General features: G+C 40.7%; 2 protein-coding genes across 2 annotated transcripts; one reads left to right on the forward strand and one right to left on the reverse strand.

Annotated features, from left to right (window-relative positions):
- Window positions 1-13,314: 13,314 nt before the first annotated feature.
- slc43a1a (solute carrier family 43 member 1a) lies at window positions 13,315-22,045 on the forward strand. The gene is made up of 15 exons (XM_072437784.1): window positions 13,315-13,365; window positions 15,028-15,188; window positions 15,257-15,449; window positions 15,883-15,938; window positions 16,040-16,116; window positions 18,774-18,866; window positions 18,950-19,083; window positions 19,155-19,285; window positions 19,362-19,508; window positions 19,590-19,625; window positions 19,712-19,838; window positions 19,917-20,046; window positions 20,125-20,198; window positions 20,328-20,451; window positions 20,843-22,045. The coding sequence occupies exons 1-15, from the start codon at window positions 13,346-13,348 to the stop codon at window positions 21,035-21,037; spliced, it is 1,698 nt and encodes a 565-aa protein (XP_072293885.1). The 5' UTR covers window positions 13,315-13,345; the 3' UTR covers window positions 21,038-22,045.
- A 336-nt stretch (window positions 22,046-22,381) lies between these two features.
- med19a (mediator complex subunit 19a) lies at window positions 22,382-25,441 on the reverse strand. Its single transcript, XM_072437785.1, has 6 exons — window positions 25,177-25,441; window positions 24,678-24,800; window positions 23,017-23,150; window positions 22,845-22,941; window positions 22,644-22,738; window positions 22,382-22,550 (listed from the first exon to the last, which is right to left on the reverse strand). Exons 1-6 carry the CDS (start codon window positions 25,382-25,384, stop codon window positions 22,485-22,487), a joined length of 723 nt encoding a protein of 240 aa, XP_072293886.1. The 5' UTR covers window positions 25,385-25,441; the 3' UTR covers window positions 22,382-22,484.
- Between the last annotated feature and the right edge of the window lie 224 nt (window positions 25,442-25,665).

Raw genomic sequence — 25,665 nt, forward strand, 5'->3', positions numbered from 1 at the left:
TACTCTCTGCTCCAGACACTCATTATCTTCTTCAGCTCATTGAAAGCTGTGGCCTTAAAAGGAAGAAATAGAAGAATGTTCTAGAAGGGCTGCTCTGAGGCCTTAGACCCTCGGATCTTCTCTTTCTTTGTTTTGTCTTGAAGCTAGAGCTTAGGTTGGTATTACAGCAGCTGCCAGTCTTTTACTCCTGCTGCCTTTGTCATGCTCTCTCTTCTCTCTACTCATCCATCAAGTGCTGTTGTGTTACTCACAGTCACAACACTGACATTTAATTATTCCACATTCATGCAAATATGCTGGTTCTATACCAGGTTAGAATGGGTTTTATGCGCACTCAGGGTTCCTTTGACTAGGGCTTTAGAGCTTCATGTCATAATTCAAGCCAGAAGTAGACGTCTGATTGGCCCACAGGCCCAACGGCACAACAGGATCCCTTTGATTTTACACTGTTCTCAGTGGTGGCGGTCAGTTCTCAGACAGCAGGAGCCCCATGAAAGAAAATGTAAATGTGCTAATTACTTTTAGGCACCTACTCGGCTCAAAAGGCACAAATGCACCATTAGCAATTTAAAGGATTATTTTTTATTATTGACGTTTCTGTGCAGAGCGAACATCCAGTTCCAATTTGAGGAGCCACAGTGGGAGTCTAACCCCTAACCACAGCACAGCTGGTGCCATGGTCTGACTGTTGAGCTACAAAGCAGGAGTGTGCTCATAAACAGCATGAAGACGGGTGACGGCCAGTGCTTTCTGCCCTGAAGAAGATCCATGTGCCCCTCGAAAGCAGGTCATGTTGAACTTGAACATCTTTCCTCACTTATGACAGACTGATTGATATGAGTATAATTCATCTTTGTACATCTATTTCTCAAGGCAAGTAAAACACTGGCACATTTATCCCTAAGAGAACAACTAGTAAAAAAATATCTTTTTCTTTTAGTTCATCAGTTCCTGCTTCCTGCTGAGTAATTGTTTATTCAGGCAATTATAGTCATTGTCTTCCAGGAGCAACACAGAGGGCCACGTCATGCACTGATTACAGTACAGGGCAAATACATGTTCACGTGGTCAGGAAAGCCTTGCAATAAACTATTGTCTATATAAAGTCTGCTCGTATTTGTGTCTGTTCCGAGGGTCCCACATTCTGTACCATGGCGGCTTTAGATCGCCATACATCATGTCCAGTCTACGTTCTGAACACATTCCTGGAGTGCTTCTCAATTTGATTGATATGAGTTGTAGAGTCTTGTTAAAAAAAGCCGCTCCCTCAAAAGTGAGATGTATGATGCAGTGAGGAGACTGGTGAGTTTTTGGGAAGAATTGGTGTAATTAAGATTAATGGTGAAAAAGTGTTCCACGACGGAGTGATGTAATATGTCTGTAGAACCTGATGAGGAAATGTCTTCACGTTAACAGCAGTGAGCACAAGGTTGGATCCAAGGAGATGTGTCACAAAGATGTATTCCTGCTTTGTTTTAGTGCTTGAAGAGAAAGCTGGATTAGATTAAGAGGAAGAGCGCCTGCTATGAATCTACTGGATACTGGAAACTGTTTTGTTTTAACTTGCAGTACAGTTTCCTAAATGATTGGCCAGTAATTAAAGAGGTTAAATGGAGCTTCCTTGTAAAAGTGCACCTTGCTGTGTTTATTGGCCTCTGTTGCCCCCCTGTGGTCAGCAATGAGAGCTACTATTATCCCGTCATGAGCTGTGAGCTAAGCTTCACCACCTGCGTGTCGTTTGGGAGCTGAGAAGAATGATGTGTTATGGCCTTGTGTTAATAGAATCATGGGATTAGATATTTTAGACTTTTTTTCAGGTACCGTGAGACGCACTCGCTCCCCTGCCCACCAACCAACCCTCCTCACAATAATGAAAATGAAAACCATATTGCCTCTGTGTGTTTGTGCTTTCATTGATTGCTGTCTGGACCTTATTTAAGTAGAAACAGATTGAAGAATGATAATTAGGTCTAATAGATGGAATTTCCTTAACTATGTCAAAATGGTAGCAGTGTTATAAGAGCGTCCTAAAGGGGTTTTAGGCCAATGGAAAACTCTGATGCAAAACTGATGGCACAGAGTACATTTCCAGATAACTCTGTCTGCATATTTAGCCTTTTACACATAATACTGTCTTTGATGCATTGTAATATCTCTTTTAAAAAACCTTGTTCTCCCCATTGAGCCAAAGAGTTGGATTTTTTCAGTTCACAGTGCATGCTTTTAAAATAATTATTGAAGTCTAACTTGCTAGCTGTTCCCATTCAAATCACAAATTATTCTTGCAAGACTACGTCCAAATGTGAAAGTTATTCAAACTACGGTAGAAACCTTCTGGAGCGACCACTTAAACTTTGTCAGACGCGCAAACAAAGTGTAGCGTTACTTTTTTTTGGCCGTTGCTGTGAGAAAGCATCAAATACCTCTATAAAACACAATGTCAAATCGGATTGAATTCCCCAACATCTCTCTTGTAAGATGATGTTGACGCCTGTCAGTCTGCAAATGTTTCCAAGCCGTTCCAAAAACTCCAGGGCTCTGCTATACTTCTTGCCAAATACTGTATATGCAGTACAAAGTAGAAATAAGCGAGAATGACAGCCAAGCTTCCAAGGAGAAATGGTCCTGCCAAAATGCCTTCATGAACAAAATCTCTCAAACACAGTGAAAAAGTAAGAGGTCCTTTGGTTAGTATTGACTCTCAAATGATTTGGCACTGCGCCCAAAAGCACGTTATATCATGTCATGCCTAAATGCACTGAGATAAATATCTAAGCTTAAATCATTCTTGCAACTAATTCATTTCATTTTTTAATTTAACACTAACACTAAATTGAAAAACAATACTGAAAATAAATGCATTTGTTGAACAAAAGGAGGATACTGTGGCTGCAGGAACATGAGCTGGAGTGCTTGTGTTCACATTCTGTAATTTGATGTCATCATAATCTCAGATGGTGGGCAAGGGCCTATGGAACTGTATGGGGGATTTATATTTAATGAAAGAAATACCCAAAGAAGAAATCCACATATATTGAACCCACAATTACGTCTTTGGGGCTGAATGATGGCACTACATTCTAAAACTATTGTGCAAACGTAACATCCATTTTGTTTTGATGTTGACATAGAAAATAGTGAGCTTTGTGCCAGTTTTTGTTTAGTGTGGATAGACCCAGTAATTACAGAGATATGAACCATAAACCAACAAACGTACTATATGAGAGATTTAACTGTAAGATTATAGACGTTTGTAATGTCACATTTTATGTCCTGATTATTTGACTGTTTTCTCCTTAAGTAAACTGTTATTTTTGTATCCCTGTTGTAATAGTGTAATTGGTAATTCCTTGGCACTTAGTGTGAAGATAAGAGTTAAAAAGGTCTACTGTGGCTAATTCTGTCAGAAGCAGCAACATAAATATCTGCCTGTCTGATTAAAAGAACTACAAAACAAAAACAACTAAAATAAGTTGAGAGCCTTATACAATGTACAATGCAGACAGACACATCTTAATATTACTAGGTTTACATGGAAATTGGGTTAATTTATGAATTAACAATGCACATTTTATTTATTCTCCTGATAACCCCATTCAATTTTAGCCAGAAATGCACAAATCTTTACCTGTAAACAATATTAGCAAAAATAATTACCATAAAGGCCTGGTTCATTTTAGAGGAAGATGAATTGAGTAACTCTTCAAACGGAGAGCTGTACTCAGAGACGAGCACCAACAGGGGGCACTATAGAGCCAGCATCATAAGAGAAACTGCAGGAGGTATGTGCTGCAACTGCCACCATCCAGGCACCTTGTACCTCCGAGGATGTAGGGTCAACTTTAAACGTGAACTCGCTGCTTCCAAAAGGGTAATTTAATACGTGAAAATTTAAATTAAAATGAAAGACCAGGACATGGGTATAGAAGAGCTTCAAAGACACAACAAGTGCCCAAGATCTCTGTCAATGATGGTAAACTGGACTCTAGATGTCACCACTCAGGGTGGAGCCTTGACCTCCGATGTGGACAGTGAATATCACCCATAACAAAAACAGAGTTAAGCTGTCCAAGATGGTGGGGGAGCTCCACGCACCACAGGAGTTCTGTTGCCTGATCAGAAGGAAGGTCAGGGGAGGGCTCTGAAGAAGAAGAAGGAGCAGAGGCAAAGCCATTAGGCTGTGGAGACTGGCCAATGTGAAGGAACAGAAGAAAAAGCTCCAGCTACGCTCAACCACCTCCAAACACTGCCCTTACCGTAGCATTTTGAAAAATAAAAACACATAAGTTCCTATTATAAGTATGTGTACAATTTATGCAGCAACATAATTTTACAATTAAGTAGATCACTGTGGATACATGAAGGAAGTACTTTGTAGAGCGTACTTGGAAATCTGTCATTAAAACTGAGACACAACTAAATATATATCTTGGTTGAGATTACATTTAATCTAATTTAATGGACTGTAAAATTAACCACAATAGTGATGAAATATTACTTTATACTATTTAAAGATTACAAGGTAAGTTTTTAAATTTTTCAGCCGTTCAACAGTAACTATAACCTACTCAAAACTTTAGATATTGTCAAATCTACCATTTCAATATTTCCAATATATTGCCACTTCAGTCCAAATGGTTATAGAGGACTGGGGCTGGAGGAGCATGATACATATCTAATATTATGATGTTTCCTTGGTTGGGATACAAAAGTTGAAGAACAACTAAAAATACAGCTATTTCATTTACCGGTATCTTTACTTTACTTTAATGTAAAAATACATTAACTGCTTAATGTTTCAAAAAGCGGCCCTCCATGAAACCCCTGATTTAGCTCATATAAGAAGACTACCGGTAACTGAAAGAAATTAACTTGTACCTTTATTTGACCAGAAGATAGAGCTCTTTGTCCTGGCTGAAGTTGCCCACTTGGTGACAGGAAGTTTTTTTTATAACTTGAAAATAGAAAATAACAACAAACAAAACTGAACAAAAGTGTCTTGTAAGTGCACAACCAATTCTGTTTTACATTCAATTGTGAACTTCAAAGGCCTTTTGATGGACGTTTTCTGTCTTTTATCCTTCTCTCACATACAGAAAAGTTAATTATTTAGTCACGGTCACTACGTTCACATGCACGTACAGAAAACCAAATTACTGCCCCACTCTGAGGGGTGTTGGACTAATACAGTGTACAGTCTTTGGACTGCAGGGTTCAAAGGTGAGGCTTATAGGTGTCCACAGCTGGAGATACATTCCTACAGGATTATTCTGTTAAAAGAACTAAGGCAAATAGGTTTCATCTGTCATTTTGCTTTTGGCTTCCTGTTACTTTTGGTCAAGGATGACCTGGCAAATTGAGATGGAAAACTCAAGTCCTTCTCCCTATAGGGCCTGGTGGGGTGCGGATTTTCCTTTGTGGCACAAACACAGGGGGTTGTGCCTAAGTAAGATTAATCGGATCTGAATTTATTTGAGCTGAGCTGTCAGTCCAACACAACTTCAGTTAAAGGTCTATGAAGCAATCCAATGGCCATTTGTGTATAGCATTGCTGTACTGTATATGAAAAAATAAGATATGGCTTTTGTTATTCATTTTTATTTACTACAAATGAGACTAGTGAGAGAAAATTGTTGCCATGTCTGTTATTTATTATGGAACTGTAGTCCAGGGCCTGGACAGTAGTTGCGCCTAACAGAGCTGGTCATGTTGACATAGAAACACCATAGTCAATTTACTATTAAACTACGCCCTGTATAAAAATAATACTGAGAGTACAGCGGCCAGCGTGTCAACAAGACTACAGACGTCAGTGCCACAGTAAACACGCCAAACTACCGGTTATACACGGAGGTCTACACTAGTGCAAGCCCAGCGCTCCAACAAGCCAGCTCCAACAATCTGTTTAGGACGACCGGTCAGTTACGGGGGGCACACTCCTGCATATCAACTACTGTCAGCGAGTACATTTGTTTTTATGCCGCTGCTTCATGAGTTTACACGCGGCAGAGCAAGGGACCACGAGAGAGGAGAGAGAAAAGAGAAGAGAGAAGAGAGAGGAGGGAGAGGAGAGAGAGGAGAGAGAGAGAAGAGAGAGAGGAGAGAGAGAGAAGTGAGGAGGAGGAGTAGAGAGAGGAGAGAGAGAGGAGGGAGAGAGAAGTGAGGAGGAGGAGAGAGAGAGGAGGGAGAGAGAAGTGAGGATGAGGAGAGAGAGAGAAGTTAGGAGGAGGAGGAGGAGAGAAGAAAGAGAGAAGTGAGGAGGAGTAGAGAGGAGAGAGAGAAGTGAGGAGGAGAGAGAAGAGAGAGAGAAGTGAGGAGGAGTAGAGAGAGGGGAGAGAGGAAGGAGAGAGAAGTGAGGAGGAGGAGGAGGAGGAGGAGGAGGAGGAGGAGAGAGAGAGAGAGAGGAGGGAGAGAGAAGTGAGGAGGAGGAGAGAGAAGAGAGAGAGAGAAGTGAGGAGGAGGAGGAGGAGGAGGAGGAGGAGGAGGAGGAGGAGGAGGAGGAGGAGGAGAGAGAGGAGAGAGAGGAGAGACAGGAGAGAGAAGTGAGGAGGAGGAAAGAGAGGAGGGAGAGAGAAGTGAGGAGGAGAGAGAGGAGGAAGAGAAAAGTGAGGAGGAGTAGAGAGAGGAGAGAGAGAGAAGTGAGGAGGAGGAGAGAGAAGTGAGGAGGAGGGAGAGAGAAGTGAGGAGGAGGAGAGAGGAGAGAGAGAGAGAAGTGAGGAGGAGGAGGAGAGAGAGAGAAGTGAGGAGGAGGAAGAGAGAGAGAAGAGAGAGAGGAGGGAGAGAGAAGTGAGGAGGAGGGAGAGAGAGGAGAGAGAGAGAAGTGAGGAGGAGGAGAGAGAAGTGAGGAGGAGGGAGAGAGAGGAGAGAGAGAGAAGTGAGGAGGAGGAGAGAGAAGTGAGGAGGAGGAGGAGGAGAGAGAGAGAAGTGAGGAGGAGGAAGAGAGAGAGAAGAGAGAGAGGAGAGAGAGAGAAGTGAGGAAGAGGAGAGAGAAGTGAGGAAGAGGGAGAGAGAAGTGAGGAGGAGGAGAGAGAGAGAGAGAAGTGAGGAGGAGGAGAGAGAGGAGAGAGAGAAGTGAGGAGGAGGAGGAGGAGAGAGGAGAGAGAAGTGAGGAGGAGAGAGGAGAGAGAGAGAAGTGAGGAGGAGGAGGAGGAGGAGAGAGAGGAGCGAGAAGAGAGAGAGGAGGGAGCGAGAAGTAAGGAGGAGAGAGAGAGGAGGGAGAGAGAAGTGAGGAGGAGGAGAGAGAAGTAAGGAGGAGGGAGAGAGAAGTGAGGAGGAGGAGGGAGGAGAGAGAGAAGTGAGGAGGAGGAGAGAGAGGAGAGAGAGAAGTGAGGAGGAGGAGGAGGAGAGAGAGGAGAGAGAGAGAAGTGAGGAGGAGGAAGAGAGAGAGAAGAGAGACAGGAGGGAGAGAGAAGTGAGGAGGAGGAGGAGAGAGAGGAGAGAGAGAAGTGAGGAGGAGGAAGAAAGAGAGAAGAGAGAGAGGAGGGAGAGAGAAGTGAGGAGGAGGGAGAGAGAAGTGAGGAGGAGGGAGAGAGAAGTGAGGAGGAGGAGAGAGAGGAGAGAGAGAGAAGTGAGGAGGAGGAGAGAGAGGAGCGAGATGTAAGGAGGAGAGAGAGAGGAGGGAGAGAGACGTAAGGAGGAGAGAGAGAGGAGGGAGAGAGAAGTAAGGAGGAGAGGAAAGGAGAGAGAAGAGAGAGAGAAGTGAGGAGGAGGAGAGAGAGAGAAGTGAGGAGGAGGAGAGAGAGGAGGGGTCAACAAGCTTACTGATAATCGTGATGAATCGTAAAAATTGCGATATTTCTCCTCGCAATAATCGTGACTCTCAAATGTGATGTCGTGACATCCCACGTTGGGGTCCAGGAAAAGGTCAATGGGTCAACATAATAACACAATATAAACCCACTGGGTATTTGTGTTTAACAGTAGTATTTGTGTTTATTTGTGTCAGTAGTATTTGTGTTTATTTGTGTCAGTAGTATTTGTGTTTATTTGTGTTTAACAGTAGTATTTGTGTTTATTTGTGTTTAACAGTAGTATTTGTGTTTAACAGTAGTATTTGTGTTTATTTGTGTTTAACAGTAGTATTTGTGTTTAACAATAGTATTTGTGTTTATTTGTGTTTAACAGTAGTTTTTGTGTTTATTTGTGTTTAACAGTAGTATTTGTGTTTAACAGTAGTATTTGTGTTTATTTGTGTTTAGCAGTAGTATTTGTGTTTAACAGTAGTATTTGTGTTTATTTGTGTTTAACAGCAGTATTTGTGTTTAGCAGTAGTATTTGTGTTTAACAGTAGTATTTGTGTTTAACAGTAGTAGTTTAAAGGTTCACTGGTCCGAAGGTTCCTCACAGGGCTAAAGTGAAGGTGCATAGAGGCATCGGGATGTAGTCAGTCTGTAAAATGTGCACGAAGCATGAAGACACGCACTGGGGCTCGTCACAGCGTTTTGTGCACCAGCTGCTCACAGGTGGCACCGCAAGTTGTACTGTGTATATAAAAATTACAAGAGAACATAGAACATCTCGAATCTTCCGCTTTCTGCCCTCGTTTGATCATAAGAAATATGCGTGATCAGAATCCTCCACTCTATGCCTTCATTTGATCATAAGTATAGAAATACGCGTGATCCGATCACCGTACGATTGATAGTATTTGTGTTTAACAGTACTATTTGTGATTATCAGTAGTATTTGTGTTTAACAGTAGTATTTGTGTTTATTTGTGTTTAACAATAGTATTTGTGTTTAACAGTAGTATTTGTGTTTAACAGTAGTATTTGTTTTTAACACTAGTATTTGTAGAAAAAGCTTCAGTTGTAGTCATCTGGAATCAGTTTGAAAAAATAGGCGTTTCGACTCTCATCCAAGAGTCATTGTCAATAAAAGAATGACTCTTGGATGAGAGTCGAAACATCTATTTTTTCAAACTGAGTCCAGATGACTACAACTGAAGCTTTTTCTACTATGGAACACGCCTGGACGAATGAGGGATTACACCGACACTAGTATTTGTGTTTAACAGTAGTATTTGTTTTTAACAGTAGTATTTGTGTTTAACAGCAGTATTTGTGTTTAACAGCAGTATTTGTGTTTATTTGTGTTTAACAGTAGTATTTGTGTTTAACAGTAGTTTTGTGTTTATTTGTGTTCAACAGTAGTATTTGTGTTTAACAATAGTATTTGTGTTTATATGTGTTTAACAGCAGTATTTGTGTTTAACAGTAGTATTTGTGTTTAACAGCAGTATTTGTGTTTATCAGTAGTATTTGTGTTTAACAGTAGTATTTGTGTTTAACAGTAGTTTTGTGTTTATTTGTGTTCAACAGTAGTATTTGTGTTTAACAATAGTATTTGTGTTTAACAGCAGTATTTGTGTTTAACAGTAGTATTTGTGTTTATGTTTAACAGAAGTATTTGTTTTTAACACTAGTATTTGTGTTTAACAGTAGTATTTGTGTTTAACACTAGTATTTGTGTTTATATGTGTTTAACAGCAGTATTTGTGTTTAACAGTAGTATTTGTGTTTAACAGTAGTATTTGTTTTTAACACTAGTATTTGTGTTTAACAGCAGTATTTGTGTTTAACAGTAGTATTTGTGTTTATGTTTAACAGAAGTATTTGTTTTTAACACTAGTATTTGTGTTTAACAGTAGTATTTGTGTTTAACACTAGTATTTGTGTTTAACACTAGTATTTGTTGCTGCTTACTGGAGAGGAGAATCCGACCGATAGTCGAACCTCGGATTCAGGAGGAGCAGAGTGGTTTTCGTCCTGGTCGTGGAACACTGGACCAGCTCTATACCCTCCATCGGGTGCTCGAGGGCTCATGGGAGTTTGCCCAACCAGTCCACATGTGCTTTGTGGATCTGGAGAAGGCTTTCGACCGTGTCCCTCGGGGTGTCCTTTGGGGGGTGCTCCGGGAGTACGGGGTCCGGGGCCCTTTGCTCAGGGCTGTTCGGTTCCTGTATGACCGGAGCAGGAGCTCTGTTCGCATTGCCGGCAGTAAGTCAGACCTGTTCCCAGTGCATGTTGGACTCCGCCAGGGCTGCCCTTTGTCACCGGTTCTGTTCATAATTTTTATGGACAGAATTTCTAGGCGCAGTCGGGGGTCGGAGGGTGTCCGGTTTGGGGACCACAGGATCTCATCTCTGCTGTTTGCAGACGATGTTGTCCTGATGGCTCCATCAAACCCGGACCTGCAACATGCACTGGGACGGTTTGCAGCCGAGTGTGAAGCGGCTGGGATGAGAATCAGCACCTCCAAATCCGAGGCCATGGTTCTCGACCGGAAAAAGGTGGCTTGCCCTCTCCAGGTGGGTGGGGTGTCCTTGCCCCAAGTGGAGGAGTTCAAGTATCTCGGGGTCTTGTTCACGAGTGAGGGAAGGATGGAGCGTGAGATCGACAGGCGGATCGGTGCAGCGGCTGCAGTGATGCAGTCGCTGCATCGGACCGTTGTGGTAAAGAGGGAGCTGAGCCGAAAGGCAAAGCTCTCTATTTACCGGTCGGTCTACGTTCCTACCCTCACCTATGGTCATGAGCTTTGGGTAGTGACCGAAAGAACAAGATCGTGGATACAAGCGGTCGAAATGAGTTTCCTCCGCCGTGTGGCTGGGCGCTCCCTTAGAGATAAGGTGAGGAGCTCGGCCACACGGGGGGAGCTCGGAGTAGAGCCGCTGCTCCTCCACGTCGAGAGGAGCCAGCTGAGGTGGCTCGGGCATCTGTTTCAGATGCCTCCTGGGCGCCTCCCTCGGGAGGTGTTTCAGGCATGTCCCACCGGGAAGAGGCCCCGGGGAAGACCCAGGACACGCTGGAGAGACTATGTCTCTCGGCTGGCCTGGGAACGCCTCGGGATCCCCCCGGAGGAGTTAGAGGAAGTGTCTGGGGAGAAGGAAGTCTGGGAGTCCCTGCTCAGACTGCTGCCCCCGCGACCCGGCCCCGGATAAAGCGGCAGAAGATGGATGGATGGACTAGTATTTGTGTTTAACAGTAGTATTTGTTTTTAACACTAGTATTTGTGTTTAACAGTAGTATTTGTGTTTAACAGTAGTATTTGTTTTTAACACTAGTATTTGTGTTTAACAGTAGTATTTGTGTTGAACAGTAGTATTTGTGTTTAACATCACGCTGAATGCATTACTGGAGTCATTGCTTTGGATTTCCCACAACATCATGTGCTTTTAATCCCCGCGTAGCCTTCAACTCCATGTTTGGATTGTGTAACTTGGCAGAACTTGTCTTAAAAAAACATACATTTGTTAATTAATTCCAACACAATTGGACACATTTAAAGACAATGGCGTGGCTGTATCAAAAGGCTGGAAGGGAAATAAAACAGAAGTGATCCTCAGAAGACAGGAACGCCTAGAGTGAGTGAGTGAGTTATGAATGGCAGCACTCTCCTCCCCTGCAGTCAAGGGGAGGGCATTAGAGTCATATTAGGGAAAGAAGGGAGGGTTAGTCAAGTAGGCTGAGACAGAAAACTAGCAAGGCACTCCAGGAAACAACTAGTCGTGGGAAAGAAAGCATCCCACGTTCTTCTTCCGCATTTTCTTTCATTCATAGTGACATGCGGCTGAGAGAAAGCGGCGATATACTTTAATGTTTTAACACATATTGAACAAAAAAACATCAACCTCGTCCTACCCAGTCTTTGTTTCAGAAGTCATAAACTACAATACGAGTAAGTCCATTTTTACCTTTGTTTGAATGTGTGACTGTGTAGTGACTGTAGTATTACCTGAATGACGGGGGGAGGCGGCGGCTGGAAGAACACGTGGCACGAGAGTGTCCGACAAAAGTACTTTGTTATAGTGGGAAAGGAATTTAATGTTGAATTACAGTTGTTGTTATTAATAATGATTCGCTTTTTTTAGTTGGTATAAACAGGGTAGCTTTACGTTCCTGTGAGAACTGTGAGTGTGACGATAACCAGAAAAGAGCGGGCATTTTCCACGGAAATACTACAGTTTACGCCCAGCTAAAAACTCATCACATTGTCACTGTTCAGTTTTAAAGAAAATTATACAAAAGCCAGTTAAGTTTTTTAGATTTCAAAATATAAAGTTATTCATGTAATTAAAAAAAAAAAAAAAAGTACAAATTACAGTTTTCACTATCAATCAAGAGGAGCGTGGTCACGTTTTTGTTTTACGTTTGGTTGGTTCATAGTTCCGGTGAGAATATAACAAAGGGAGTTGTGTTGACTTTATTTTATTTTTTAAAACGGGTTCTTATGTCTTTAAACAGAATGCTGCTGCACGGGTTTAGAAAAAAATACTTCAAATACACACAAAAAAAATACAAATCCCGACGGTTTTGGTGAATTTTGTTGATTTGGTAGTTTCATCCACTTATCCACGTGTCTTTAAACGCATCAGGTGACGCATTGTTTCACTGTCTGTCAAAATCTCTCTCAAATAGCAGGTCGTCTAGAGATGTAACATTATGTGGTCATGCACGTGTCCTCCAAAGTCGGTTCCGGGACTCACGGGGGCTGTGGCTGTGAGAGGCCGCCTCCCGACGCTGGTAATCGGACCCAGGGCTGAGGTCATGCCCGGGGAGAGACAGCTGCCGGCCGGCACCGAGCACAGCATCATAGTCACCGTCATGGGGCCGCGTTGTTGGACTCTTTTTGAGAACAGAGGCCCCTACTGCGTGTGGTTTATTATTATACAGAGATGTGAGAATAAAGAGTTTACCCTGGGACTCTTTATGGCCTGGTGAGCTCGATAAACATATGTCCCATGTGGTGCAGTAAGTCATCTTAAAAGTGCGTGACAAGAGAGACAGTGAAGGAGACGCGGATAGAGTAGCCTTCACTCAACAATCTAAAACACCTTTTTACTGTAGACTATAAGAATAAAAATGACAGAAAAATACTCCTCACATGGCCGAGAGAAGGGGTTTCCAAACAAAAGTGTGGCACTTAGACCACATTTTATTGGCTCTCTGGTTTCCTATAGGCTCAGATTGTCTTTATATCCTCAATAATTAAACAGAGACCTGATACGAAAGCTGGGGTACCCAACTTTTTTATCTGTGAGAGAGGGAATGAGTTAGAATATAAATAAATACCTACTTCCTTATTTCACAATATGAACATTAGGCACCCCAGCTTTGGGTTTTTGAGACTGAAGTGAAGGTGCTGTGGCACTTTAAAACCTCTGGACATCCCAGGTCTAGTAATTTGCAACATTGCATCAGCGTGTGCCCAGGTATTTAAGGATGTCCTTATTGGCCAATAGATTTCCTTTGTCCGTCCAGACATCAGCTACACCTCCCTCTCTTACACTTCATCGCTTTATAACAGGAGTTCACAAGTCACAACTGCCTGCCAGCCATAAACAGCAATGACCCTTCATGTTAAAAGGTGCCTGTTGCTTTGTTGACCTTCTCGTCACCAGTCTCTTCTGAATGCAAGAGCTACAGGTTTGTGCCCCGAGCAATTAATGACAAACCAGGAGGAATGTAGATAAGCAGAGTAAGTGAAGGCAGCCTGGTCCATTGTTATTAATGTAAAATACTGTGTAAATGGCTGATCATTCAGTATCGTGTGTCGCCTTAGTTTACATTAGTGGCATGTTTTGAATTTTTGAGTCACCTCATATGATCTCAAATAGACAGTCTTCTGTGGATGACGTCAAATACTTTGTGTGTTGATGGTGGTCATAACATATCAAATTTGTCCATGTGACCATTGTTTACCAAAGCCTTTTTATACAAAATATTTGAATGTGCTGTGTATGGAATATGTGCCAAATGGCCTACAATAATTTTATGATTACATGCTTATAATCATATATATATATATATATATATATATATATATATATATATATATATATATATAATATAATATACATGTGCGATTAGGCTGTTATGATTCGGCTGTTTAGGCTGTTATGATGATCTATCTAAATACATATCAACCAATACATTACATCAACATAACTGTTGCATTGGAAAAATAATACAATTTTAGTCCAGTCAAATATTGGGTTGCAGAGTCGTGCCATGGGGGGCAAGACATTTGTAGAAATGTGCGCACATTACATGTGACAGACATGTTCTTTATCCATCAGTTCTTGCCTTCTTAATTCGACTGGATGCTACACTCCCCTTTTTGAATCTAACAGTTGAACTTGCTCTGCTACTGACCGGTCATGTGATATAAAGCATATGGGTGCATTCAGTTCCTCTATAATCCCATGGGCTCTGAAGACAATGAAACAATAAAACATACACGGTACGAGTCAGCTCCACACAGAAAGCAGTCTGTGTGTGATGTCGCGCTGTCCCAGAGGCTGTGGGGGGGCGTGCATACTTTTTAAATCTCCCATGGGTCATAAAAGGTTTGAGAAGCTTTGTCTATAGCCCTTTGTGAACCTTTTAGTGTAATTAACATTATTCAACTTGAATTGGACGGATGAGAGAATGTGTGCCTCTTCTTGGTTGGAGAGAGTCCTAAGTGGATTTTCAGAATGAGGTCTCAATTACAGACAAATCCCTCTTTTCAGTTCAAAGGCTGCTCATTGGAGTGTGTATTATTGTGTTAGACACACGGCCCCTGAGCACCTATGCAGAGCACACGCAGAGACAGATCAGTCTATTGGGTGATCTCAGGCTACCAATGGGGGCACACTTATTAAAACTAACGTGAAGCTTCTCGTGTTGAAGGCACCTACTCTTAACTCCTGGTGACCCCTTTGCCTCTGACTTACGTTTTGCCTCAGAGCCAAATGGGATGTGATCCTTGAGGTAATGGTCAGGGTCACTCTCACCGAGCTGGTAGATGATGTAGTTCCCTGTTCCATGTGTTTGCTTTTCAGTTGGTCTTAATAACCAAATAATGTCATTAGGGATCACAGGAGGTTTAAATAACACCTTTGTTTGATGCACAGTGATTGATAATGTTTTGTGTAATGTCTGAAACGTACACATCTATTGCTTCTTTTGTAAAGGATTGATCGCAAATAACTGCTAAAGTGTCTGTGAAATACTTCTTTTAAGGATCCTCTTTTCATTTCCACAGAGCTGCAATGGCACCCTCTCTGGTCCAGGCCTACCGGAGGCGCTGGTGGATGGCAGTGACAGCCGTGCTGGAAAACCTCCTGTGCTCGGCTGTCCTTTTGGGCTGGGGCTCCCTGCTCATCATGTTAAAAAGGGAAGGCTTCTACTCTCACCTCTGCACAGGTATTCTTACAGGTATGTTATGGACATCCTCCATGAGAGACTTACATTGGATCCTTGCTTCTGTACAGACAATGATTCCGTGATTGTGCATTTGGGTAATGCCTCTGCTGGAGATGCTGAAGAGTGGCTCACTTGTGTAGACCAGGAGGAAATGTTAAACCTGGGCTTCACAATAGGCTCATTCCTGCTGAGCGCCACCACCTTGCCTCTTGGTATTCTCATGGATAGGTATGGGCCGCGCCCCATTCGTCTCGTGGGCAGGTAAAGTCTTCAGAAATACACTTTTCACTTTCTATATACAGTAGTGTTGATTTGCAGTTATTAAATAGCAAAATAATCCATGTTAACTACAGGAGAGGTTACCAAATTACATTTCAGAGGGGGGGTGATTCCTTTGTGCCAAATTTATCAATGTAGGTTATCTAGAAGATGAGGTGTGGTAGAGCTCATACGCAACACAAGAACACAATTAGTTATCACTTAAGTATGCAGTAATATGACATGTTGGGATTTTATTTTAAAAAAGGTTAATAAATTGTATTACACAAGACATACCATGTCACATTCATTCAGTAAGTCCCTGAAACTTTTATTGACTTCCTACGTCCTATATGTGTGTACCGTACACTTTTGTAAAATGTAAAATCGTATTATATTAAATGTGTATTTTTATTTTTTTTCATTTGCTTCTCAGCTCTTGTTTCGGTCTGTCCTGTATTATCATGGCTGTGTCCACATATGACCCTGATAGTAAGTATAACCTGAGCTGAAGCATTCATACAGAACTGAATATGCTTCTATAGAATTATACATTTAGTGTGATAAAAACAACTTTTTATATTTGCTTTCAGAGTTGTCAGGACTTATCTTTTTGGCTCTCTCTCTAAATGGCTTTGGGGGCATCTGTTTGACTTTCACTTCTCTCACGGTAAGAAATTCTATTATAATTTCTAATATATCAACCGGTTGTATATTGTCTTTTTTATTTTTATTTTTTTTATTTGCTTGAGCAGAGTCCCTGATTTATCATACATTTCTGAAACAATGGCTGGAGCGTATTGGTAGCTGAAATACTGAGCTTCTCAGCTGAAGAAACAGTTTGTTTATGTGTCTGTCAGGCATGTGCTGCTGCTGGCCAGCTGGTCCCAACATTATCAACTGAGTTTTATAGTCTCCCTCTGTGTCCTGCCAAATATTTCAATTGTACATTTGGTTGAGCATGTTTCCATAATCACATGACATTGCCCAGATGGAAAGTGTCCTATTTGTGTTTCAACCAATGAAGGTTCAGTGTGGGTCACACACCCTCAAGAAGGTCCTGCCCACTCACCTCTATCTGAAATATTGATGTCACCTTCCCTTGTTTTTTGGTATCACAGTTGTTCCCTATATAGGTCTATATAAGTCTTTGAAAAACACAGTGATTTCACCCAAAAATATTTGTTTTGGTTGTCCAAGGAACATTTTCAGACATAAGTGTTAAGTTGAACTTCTCTGTCATTTTCAGGTTGGACATTGTGTTTTATTCAGTGTTTGAATTAGATTTATCATTTATGGCTGTTTCCAGAATTTCTTTGTTTGTTTTTAAGATTTAGACTTTTTTTGGCCTAAAGGCTTTATTACACAGGAAAGCTAAGTGTGAAATGTGGATGAGAGAGTAGGGAGGACATGCAGTAAATTGTCGGGATTCACATGGGACCGGGCATATGTGTGCTGCTGCCTTAACCACTCCACCACCGGACAGCACTGTTTCAAGATTTTTTATAGTATAGCACACTTTTGCTGCAAACTTTTGCTGCAAACTATTACGCTTAAACAAATAAGTAAATCAAAAAGAAAACATTAATTGTAATAATAATTCAGTTACATCTCCAGAAGGCTAAAAGTTGTTCACTGGATGATGGTGCTCATACCTTACTTTCACTCTGTAATCCTCATTGCTGACTCCAGTCACAGTAAGTAGTAGGTTCTGATTCACACCAAAAAGAAAGGCAGAAAATGAAAGGGGGGAAAATAAACACAACTCAAAGACACACATTTCCATGTATAATGTAAAAAGAAATCTGAGCTGAGTTAGTGTGAGAATGATAGTGTTTCTGAAGGAAGCTGCCTACTGACTGACTAAAGCAAACTATGTTTGATTGTTTGTTTGTTGATAATTTCTGTATTTTTTTAAATACATCTTGAGCTGAGGTCTTAGAGATTATGGTAGAATCTCACTTGATTCACTTAGTAATTAGCGTTTAATTAAAGACTTACTTCACCCCAGTGAGTGAGCACAGCAGGTATAAAGCCTGGACCAAGTGACCAAAAGAAAACGTCCTTTCTCTCAACTTTACAGACTCTCACTTGACCCAGGTGTGACTCCATGCAGTCACATGTTACAGTCCTCATCCCCATGTTAAGCATTTCCAGCCGTAACGTGTTGAATATCTATGTGTGAAATATGTCTTTTATGAGTGCTCTTAGAACTGTCGTGGGAAAGACACATGCTGTGACACATGCACTCTCTGCTCATACACGCAGTGGCTGTAGCTGTTTGTCATCTGAAGGCACGGGACATTTCACTGTGCTGTCTTCAGCTCTAGAGAGAAGGCAAAATGTGTTCATAGAAGAGGCTCTGGATGACATTGTCAGAGGCGACTTGTGAAATATTTGATTCTTAGAAACTGTGTAGAGACGTTTTTTTGGAAGTTTTTCCTCTGGAGACTCTCTCCAAAACATCCTCCGGGAAAGACTTATTTTCCTGTTGAACTCACAACCATGCTGTTTCAGCGCAAAGTGACCTTGAGTTTCTCTCTGGATTCAAAACACCAGACTGTCAGTGACAAACTGTCATCACACTCTTATCTACTCGGCCAGAGCACTTCTTCTACCGGCTCCTTTAATCCTATATATTGATAGTATTGCAGTCAACATATAGAGAAGGTTTCATTTTTGTTTGACAGCTCTTTTTTAATCTTGTCTTGAGGCATTGTAGTTCTTGTTATGACCAGCAAAGTGAAATTAGAGAGTAGTTCGAACCAAAAGAGATTAGTTGCTGCAAGAGTTTTCAAAACATAGAGCACCAGAACAATCCCACACATGTGATTTGATATTGACCCATTTAAGATTCGGATTAAAAACACTGTGTAGTGACCACACAATTGGTCATTGTGTTAAAGTTAAGCTTACTCCTGTACATAAGTTGACCTAATATATGATGTGTTAGTGCCTGGTGCCCATGCTTTGAGTAATGTATAGTTTTCCAGATGAGCTGTTTTTAATCTTGAGAATTTGTTGAAATGGCAAAAATAATGACCAAGGTTTGAGTAAGGCTTCATCTGGTGAGAACTGTGAGGTCATGGCGCGAATTGGGTCACTTTGTTCCATGTGTCCTCATGACATGGAAACTAATATTTGTTTAATGAGGCTGCTGTGTTGTGGTAGACTGGGTAAATGAGTGCAGACTCTTTAGTAAGTAGCTCAGGTTTATAGGTTGGCCTTTTGTGACTGCTGCAGCAGGCTGCCCTCTGTCGGGCCAAAGCATAATTACACTATTTATCCCCTATGGCCATTGTTATTAACTTTTATATTCTTTTGCAGCTTCCTAACATGTTTGGAGCTCTTAGCTCCACTATCATGTCTCTGATGATTGGCTCATATGCGTCCTCAGCTGTAACCTTTCCTGGAGTAAAGGTAATATACAAAAAGGGTCAACACTATTGTTGGCATACTTGGCATTATTAGAATATATTTGGATTGTTTTTGCTTCCTTCCAGCTGATATACAATGCACATGTGACCTTCCATGTGATCATGTGGGTGTGGGCAGGACTTGCAGGTTTTGTCTTTTTCAATTGTTTCTTCAATTGGCCAATAAATGGATTCCCCACACCCGATGAAGTGGACTATAGGTGATATTCTCTCTCCTTCAAAATGTTTCTCTTTTTTTTCACTTAATAACTTCAAAACATGTGATCAACAGCAAGATTCTCACAACAAAAGAGCTTCCACAATCAGACACAAAGGCAGATGAACAGAAACTGCAGGAGAAAAATGGAGATGTGCACTATAATTCTTCAGAGAAACTGGCCACATCCTCTGAATCTACAGCCAGTGCGTTTACAGACCAAAATACATTGGGAAAAAAAATGTTTTATCAGTGTACTTACAGCCTAACATCTTCTGTCAGAAAATGTGCCCTTTCGCCGTTCTGTCTTCTCTGCCATTTTCCTCTGGAGTCTTGTCACAATGGGGATGTCCCAGCTACGCATCATCTTTTTCATGGGTGCAATGAATAAGATGCTTGAGTATATGGTAACTCATGGAGAGGAACACCGTAAGTGTCCAAAATATTGTATTACATTTTAGCAACTAAACTAGAAATACTTTCTAATTTAATGTTGATTTATTTTTGTAGCATCTGAAGAACTGATTAGTGTGACAGAACAAAAAGGTGGGCCTCTTGGTTGTTAGAGTTGTCCTTTTTGACTGCACTTATATAAGTTACTGTATAAGCTTGAGTTTATCCGTTTCTTTTAGTGAGTTCCTACTCCTCCATCTTTGGTACTATGCAGCTGCTTTGCCTTATTACTTGTCCGTTAATTGGTTACATTATGGACTGGAAAATGAAAGACTGTGCAGATGAGAAAGAAACCTCTGAGATGAGGTAATTAAATGAATTGCAAGATCACTTATGCAGTAGTGTTTTTCCTGTGAGATTTTCTATAACGTGTTCTACTCTCAGTCAAAGCTGTGGGCCCAGGAGAGACCGTACGATCCAGAAAATCACCAATGCCATGAGAGCTTTCATCTTCACCAACGTGCTCCTGGTTCTTTTTGGAGTATGTTGTCTCATTGACAATCTTCCTCTTCAAGTAATACATACAATACTTAAAATCTCTCCCTCAAAAAGAAAAAGAAAAAATAACCTAATCAAACTTCTTCTGTTATAGTTCCTGACTTTCATTCTTCACACTATGGTACGAGGATTCATTCACTCGTGCTGTGGAGGTCTCTATGCTGCAGTGTACGTAAAATACCATTTATCTAAACAATATCATGCAAAATACATAGCTTCCAATGCATTATAAATATAAACACCAATTATAAATGCGTACTTGAGGTGTGCATGAGTAATCTCCTTTGCCTCCCATAGATACCCATCCAACCATTTTGGGACCTTGACTGGTCTCCAGTCCATGATTAGTGCAGTGGTCGCTCTACTGCAGCAGCCACTCTTCATTGCAATGGTCGGGTCACTGAATGGAAATCCATACTGGGTATGTATAAGGAATGTAGAAACCAGCAGGGTAAAGAGCCATTACTAGACTAAAAAAAACGACAGCCCTTTTGAGAACATTAGTTAATGTTGTGTGATGTAAAAGGCCAAGGAAAGAAAATATTTCTCCAATTATTAAGGGGTACCCTTTTTTAGACCCTCGAGAGAGAGCCATTCACTTTGCATTTGACCCATGCTTCCACCAAGTGTCACTGGGGCAACATGTCAGGAGTAGTGAGCAGCTGCAGTACAAGGCATAAGAGGACCATATGCAGATCTTGAGCTTGGTCAGGACAAACAAACTTGAAGATTGTCTAATGTGCATGTTTTGGTTACATCAGTTTGTATCAGAACGGTTATCATTTTAGCAAATATCATCCGTACTTTTTTAGATCAATCTCGGCCTGTTAATCTTGTCCCTGTTTGGGTTCCTGTTGCCGGGATACCTGTTTTACCATCGACGACATCTGTTGAAAGAAAAAGAAGCCAGAGATAAGCAACTGAGCCAAGAGATGCAGGCACTAAACCACGCGGTGGCCAATGGCCACAAGCCCCACTCCAATGGCTTTGCTGCAGTGGATGCTTAATGGATCCAACAGTCAATGATTGAGATGAAGAAAAAGTAGGATTCATGTATGTGCCTGGATTCTTCAATAGCAGTCCATCCATTTTATTTGAAACATCTTTTTGCTAACCATGTTTATTTGTCAGTATTTTTCAAAGCAATGCTGTTGTTTTTGTATCTGCTGCAGTGTGTTCACTTGTACTGTTGTGACTCGTGAGCATGTATATTTATTTTTTATTTAGATCCAGGAGCCAAATTAGATTGATTTGTGATTTAAAGCCATATATTTCACTTATCCTAGTCTGACAAAGTCTTGAACTATGGATCTCATTGTACTTGACCCTCCCACAACATGAAACCAAAGATTTATGAATATATTAATTTAAATGTATTCTGTAATGTACTGTGTGCGCATATACGTTACTTTGAGTGTGCTATTGTTTATATACAGAATAAATAAACAATTGCGCACAATAGATTTTTAACTTTGGGGGCACCGCATTGGCTGGTTGTGGAAACACCAGACATCTACCTCCTTAATATCCATGTGTTGTTTTCTTGCAAACAGATATGAATACCAAATGTTTTTTGGTTTGTAAATAATCTCAAAATCATTGCACAAGTATACTTGATTTGATTGTATTTCATTGCATTCATTGATAGTATAAGGATAGTATGATTGGAATATATATATTCCAGTTTTTCCATGATTAAGTTTTCAAGAGTTTTAGTCATTTTAACAGGCAAACATAGGGACATGTGACTGATGAAATGTATGCAGCAGTGTACAGTATATTCAACACTTTCTAACATTCTACTGTTACACATAGAAATGGGAGCACCCATGTTTTGAAGAGTATTTGTCCTAGATCTAAAAGGGAAGCATTAGTTTTGTTAACTTTGTAGTTTTTGATTTCAAAAAATGGACCTGCATTTCTGCTTTTGCTTTGTAAATACTAGATGTTGCCTTTATGTCCTTGCTCATAGTACCCACGTGGTATTTATTTTTTGTAAAGCCATTCTGTGATGACACATGTATTTTATGCTATGTCATAACATGTTTTGGGTTAACACACTACCGTACTACTACCGTAAGAATTTTACTTGGAACAGTTAAACACTGCATCACATTCTTACTCTCTAGTGAATATAACTATTCCATTCTGTATTTTCTGCATTAAAATAAACTTTTTCCTGAAAAATAACATTATGTTGATATATACTTTAAAAAGTAACCATAGTTTATTTTTGCAATTTCTGTGAAATTATACCAAAATCCAGGAGACACAGGTACATGGGACCTGCTCACACACACCACAGCAGATACTGAAGAATCAAATCCTTTCACTCCATTCATACTAACACATTATTGCAATTTATCCCTTGTATTTATAATACATTTATTTGTAAAACACATACACTCTTATAAAATGCAAAGTCATACTATACATATGTACATAGTAATTGTTTTATCTAAGACTACTGCTGTTTGGCTGTGAGCCAGTGAGGCCAGGATGGTCAGGACTGTGGCGATTCTGAAAACAGATTCACAACAAATTAAAACTGGATAGGTGTATATGCAAGTAAAGATAAATGCCATTACAATACAATTAAAATATATAAAATACCTTTTTCTTTTTCTTATCTTTCTTCTTTTTCTTGCGGTCAGGATCATCATCTCTTTTCTTTTTCTTCTTTTTGGGATCAGAGTCTGATGGAGTTTCTATAAAGTCAGAAAGTAAGGCGCTTTTGAATACACTTGCCCAGTGCACATGTACGGCATATAAAACATATATATATATATATATATCAAAAATATAACACGATACCTTGTGGTAGTGGGTCTTGCAGTCTGTGGTGTTTATGCTTGTGTTTGCTCTTCTTCTTTGGCGGCTGTATGTGCATTAGACGGTATTGTTCTGGAAGCTGCAAAGACAGAACAGTGTCAATGAGAATTCATGCTCTCCTCATGTGAAGACATTTAGATTTTCTGATTGGTACCGGTCCTGTGTGGAGCCTGAAGCCTGTGAGAAGGGCACCAGTCAATGGACTAAATGAGTTTCCACACACTGGAGGTTTATCGATCAAAGATCTCAAAGAGCTGCCATCTTGTGTGCCCGGGCAGTCAATCATACCTATGAGACAACAAAGAGAATAATAAAGCAAATATAATGAAAAGCAAGAACATGTTAAAATCTAGATATGACAGGCCATCAGTTTTGTCAAAATAATTACCATAACTCATTTCAATATACTACTTAGCATTTATTTTTTTACAGCTTGTTCTTGTTGGGGGTCGCAGGTGACAGGAGCCTATCCCAGTGTCTTTGGGCCTCGGGCCGGACACACCCTGAACAGGGGCCAGCTTATCGCAGGGTTAACAGAGAAATAGACGCACATACAAACCATTCACTCTCATTCATTCACTAGGGGCCAATTTACTTAACACAGGCATGTCTTTGGACAGTGGGAGGAAGCCACAGAACCCGGAGTCATGCTTTATAAAACAGTTGCGGCCTCTGCACAGATAGAATTTTCCCCATTGTGGGACAAATAAAGAGTCTATTATTGACCTTTTTCCCTGCTCACTTTTCCCCACAGATCAGAACTTCCGTTGGCACTTCCGGTCGAGCAAGAACGAGGGAACATTTTTGCCGCTAAAATATGCCATAAAATATGTTCATGTGACCAACAAGTCAACAATGCACCGATTCCCCGGGAGCCCCGAAAATGGCTTTAGGTCAGTGTAGAACTTATTTTCTCTCGAGGTCGGCAGCCGTATGTTAACTAATATAACGTGAAGAAGGATTATGTGCTGCCCGGTGGTCGAATGCTTATAGCACAGCACACATATGTCAGGCCGCAATGACGAGAGTCCGAATCCCGACTTCGACAGTTTACAGCATGTCCTCCCTTCTCTCATCCCCATTTCACACTGTGCTTTCCCGTCTAATAAAGCCTACGGGATAAAAAAGGATTATGTTAATGGCGTCGCCCAGACGGAAAAACTTTAATACTATAACTGAATGTTCAAGTTGACCCTTTCTTCCAGCCAAACATATGTGCACGTAATCTTGTTTTTTTTAAATTGGAACTATTCATTCCATGATATGAACATGATCCAGAATATTGTGTGACGAATTTCTTTTATTTAAAAAACAACAACAAACTTTCTCCTTTTTGAGTGAAGCATTAAGAAGCATAGACAGCATTTATTATAAGGAATTATTTGGGAGAATGCCAGAATATCTAAATAAATCCCACATAAATCCTATAATCTAAGCCTTTCGTAGTGGTTCCCAAAGTGGGGGACAGGACTTACCGGGTCACGAGATAATTTCAAGATGTACATTTATAATGATGTATTTTCTTAAATTGAAAACTGTGTTTTTTAGTGAAATTGTGTCAGTTAACAGAGCAAACTACTACAGTAAATACAAATAAGGCTAATATTAAAAGGTTGACAACGAAAGTATTACAGACGTCCATATTTCATTTGAATGTAGTCTGTTGCATAGTTATATTGGGGGTCCCGGCCTGTAAAGTTATAAAACACCTGCTTTAGAGGACATTGTAAAGCTCTGAATTGGTACAGCATAACGTTCCATTGTTGTGATACTAGTCACTTTACAGTCATGGAAAAAACACGGTCAGTAGATTACCTGGTAACTCTGGAAGAAAGTTGCTCAGCTTCTCCTTCACCTTTTTCCCACAGAATTTGTTGTACGCGTGCTCCAGGTTGTAGTGTGTGATTAGATTAGAATTGCCTGTCAATTCGTTTCCAACTAAACAAAACAGAGAAATACATCAATGTTTTCCCGGATAACTTGCACTTTTTTAAAGAGTAGTTGTTTAAAGCCGTTATGCAGCCCAGCCACTACAGACTTAACACTAAACATATTACACAATTTAAAAAATGAAACTATATAAAACACCTCAGCTGCAATATACTATATGCATTATGTAATTAATTGGAATTGGCATGTACACAATCGAGCTTCCTTGATTCTGTCGTAGTACCTGATGTCTCTCTAATGCCATGCTAGCAAGCTAGCATTTGTTTACAAACTGATTGCGTTTGACCAAATAAACAACAGCAGGTCATTAACAAAATATATAGATATGACAAGATATATTCAGAGGTTGGAAGTCCAATTTTACCGGGTAGATCCCGCAGTAAATAGAAGGGCTCGTTCGAGGCACCGGGCTTTCGTAAAATAGGCCCCTCATCCCCGATCTGTGTTGGCATCTGACCCGGCTGAGACGCTTGGCTTTGCGGCTGCTTCCCCGATCCAAACCCCAAAGCAGCGGAGCCCGGTGGTCCCTGGGCTTCATTTTGGCCGAACATAGTCGAAAACATTTCTGTCATGTCTAACTAAAGAAGAATGTTTACTAGGAGAAGACTCGCAGACAGCATATGTCCACAGCAAGCACTCCGCAGCTGAGGCCGCTTTGTGGCAGTTTTCTTTACCGTACTGTTGCGTAAAGATGCGCTACCGTAATGACGGTACTAATAATACACCTATGGATGTAGTCAAACAATATATATGCTGCAGTACTCTGTTGAATTAGCATGAAAGCAGTACATATTGCACACAATGGAGCAAATAATCAGCGAAAACAAACACTTTTAAAACTCAAATTAACTTT

This window comes from Eucyclogobius newberryi, unplaced genomic scaffold, assembly GCF_026437365.1.
Source record: "Eucyclogobius newberryi isolate DKJ021-1_F unplaced genomic scaffold, fEucNew1.0.hap1 SCAF_11, whole genome shotgun sequence".
Classification (NCBI taxonomy): domain Eukaryota; kingdom Metazoa; phylum Chordata; class Actinopteri; order Gobiiformes; family Gobiidae; genus Eucyclogobius; species Eucyclogobius newberryi.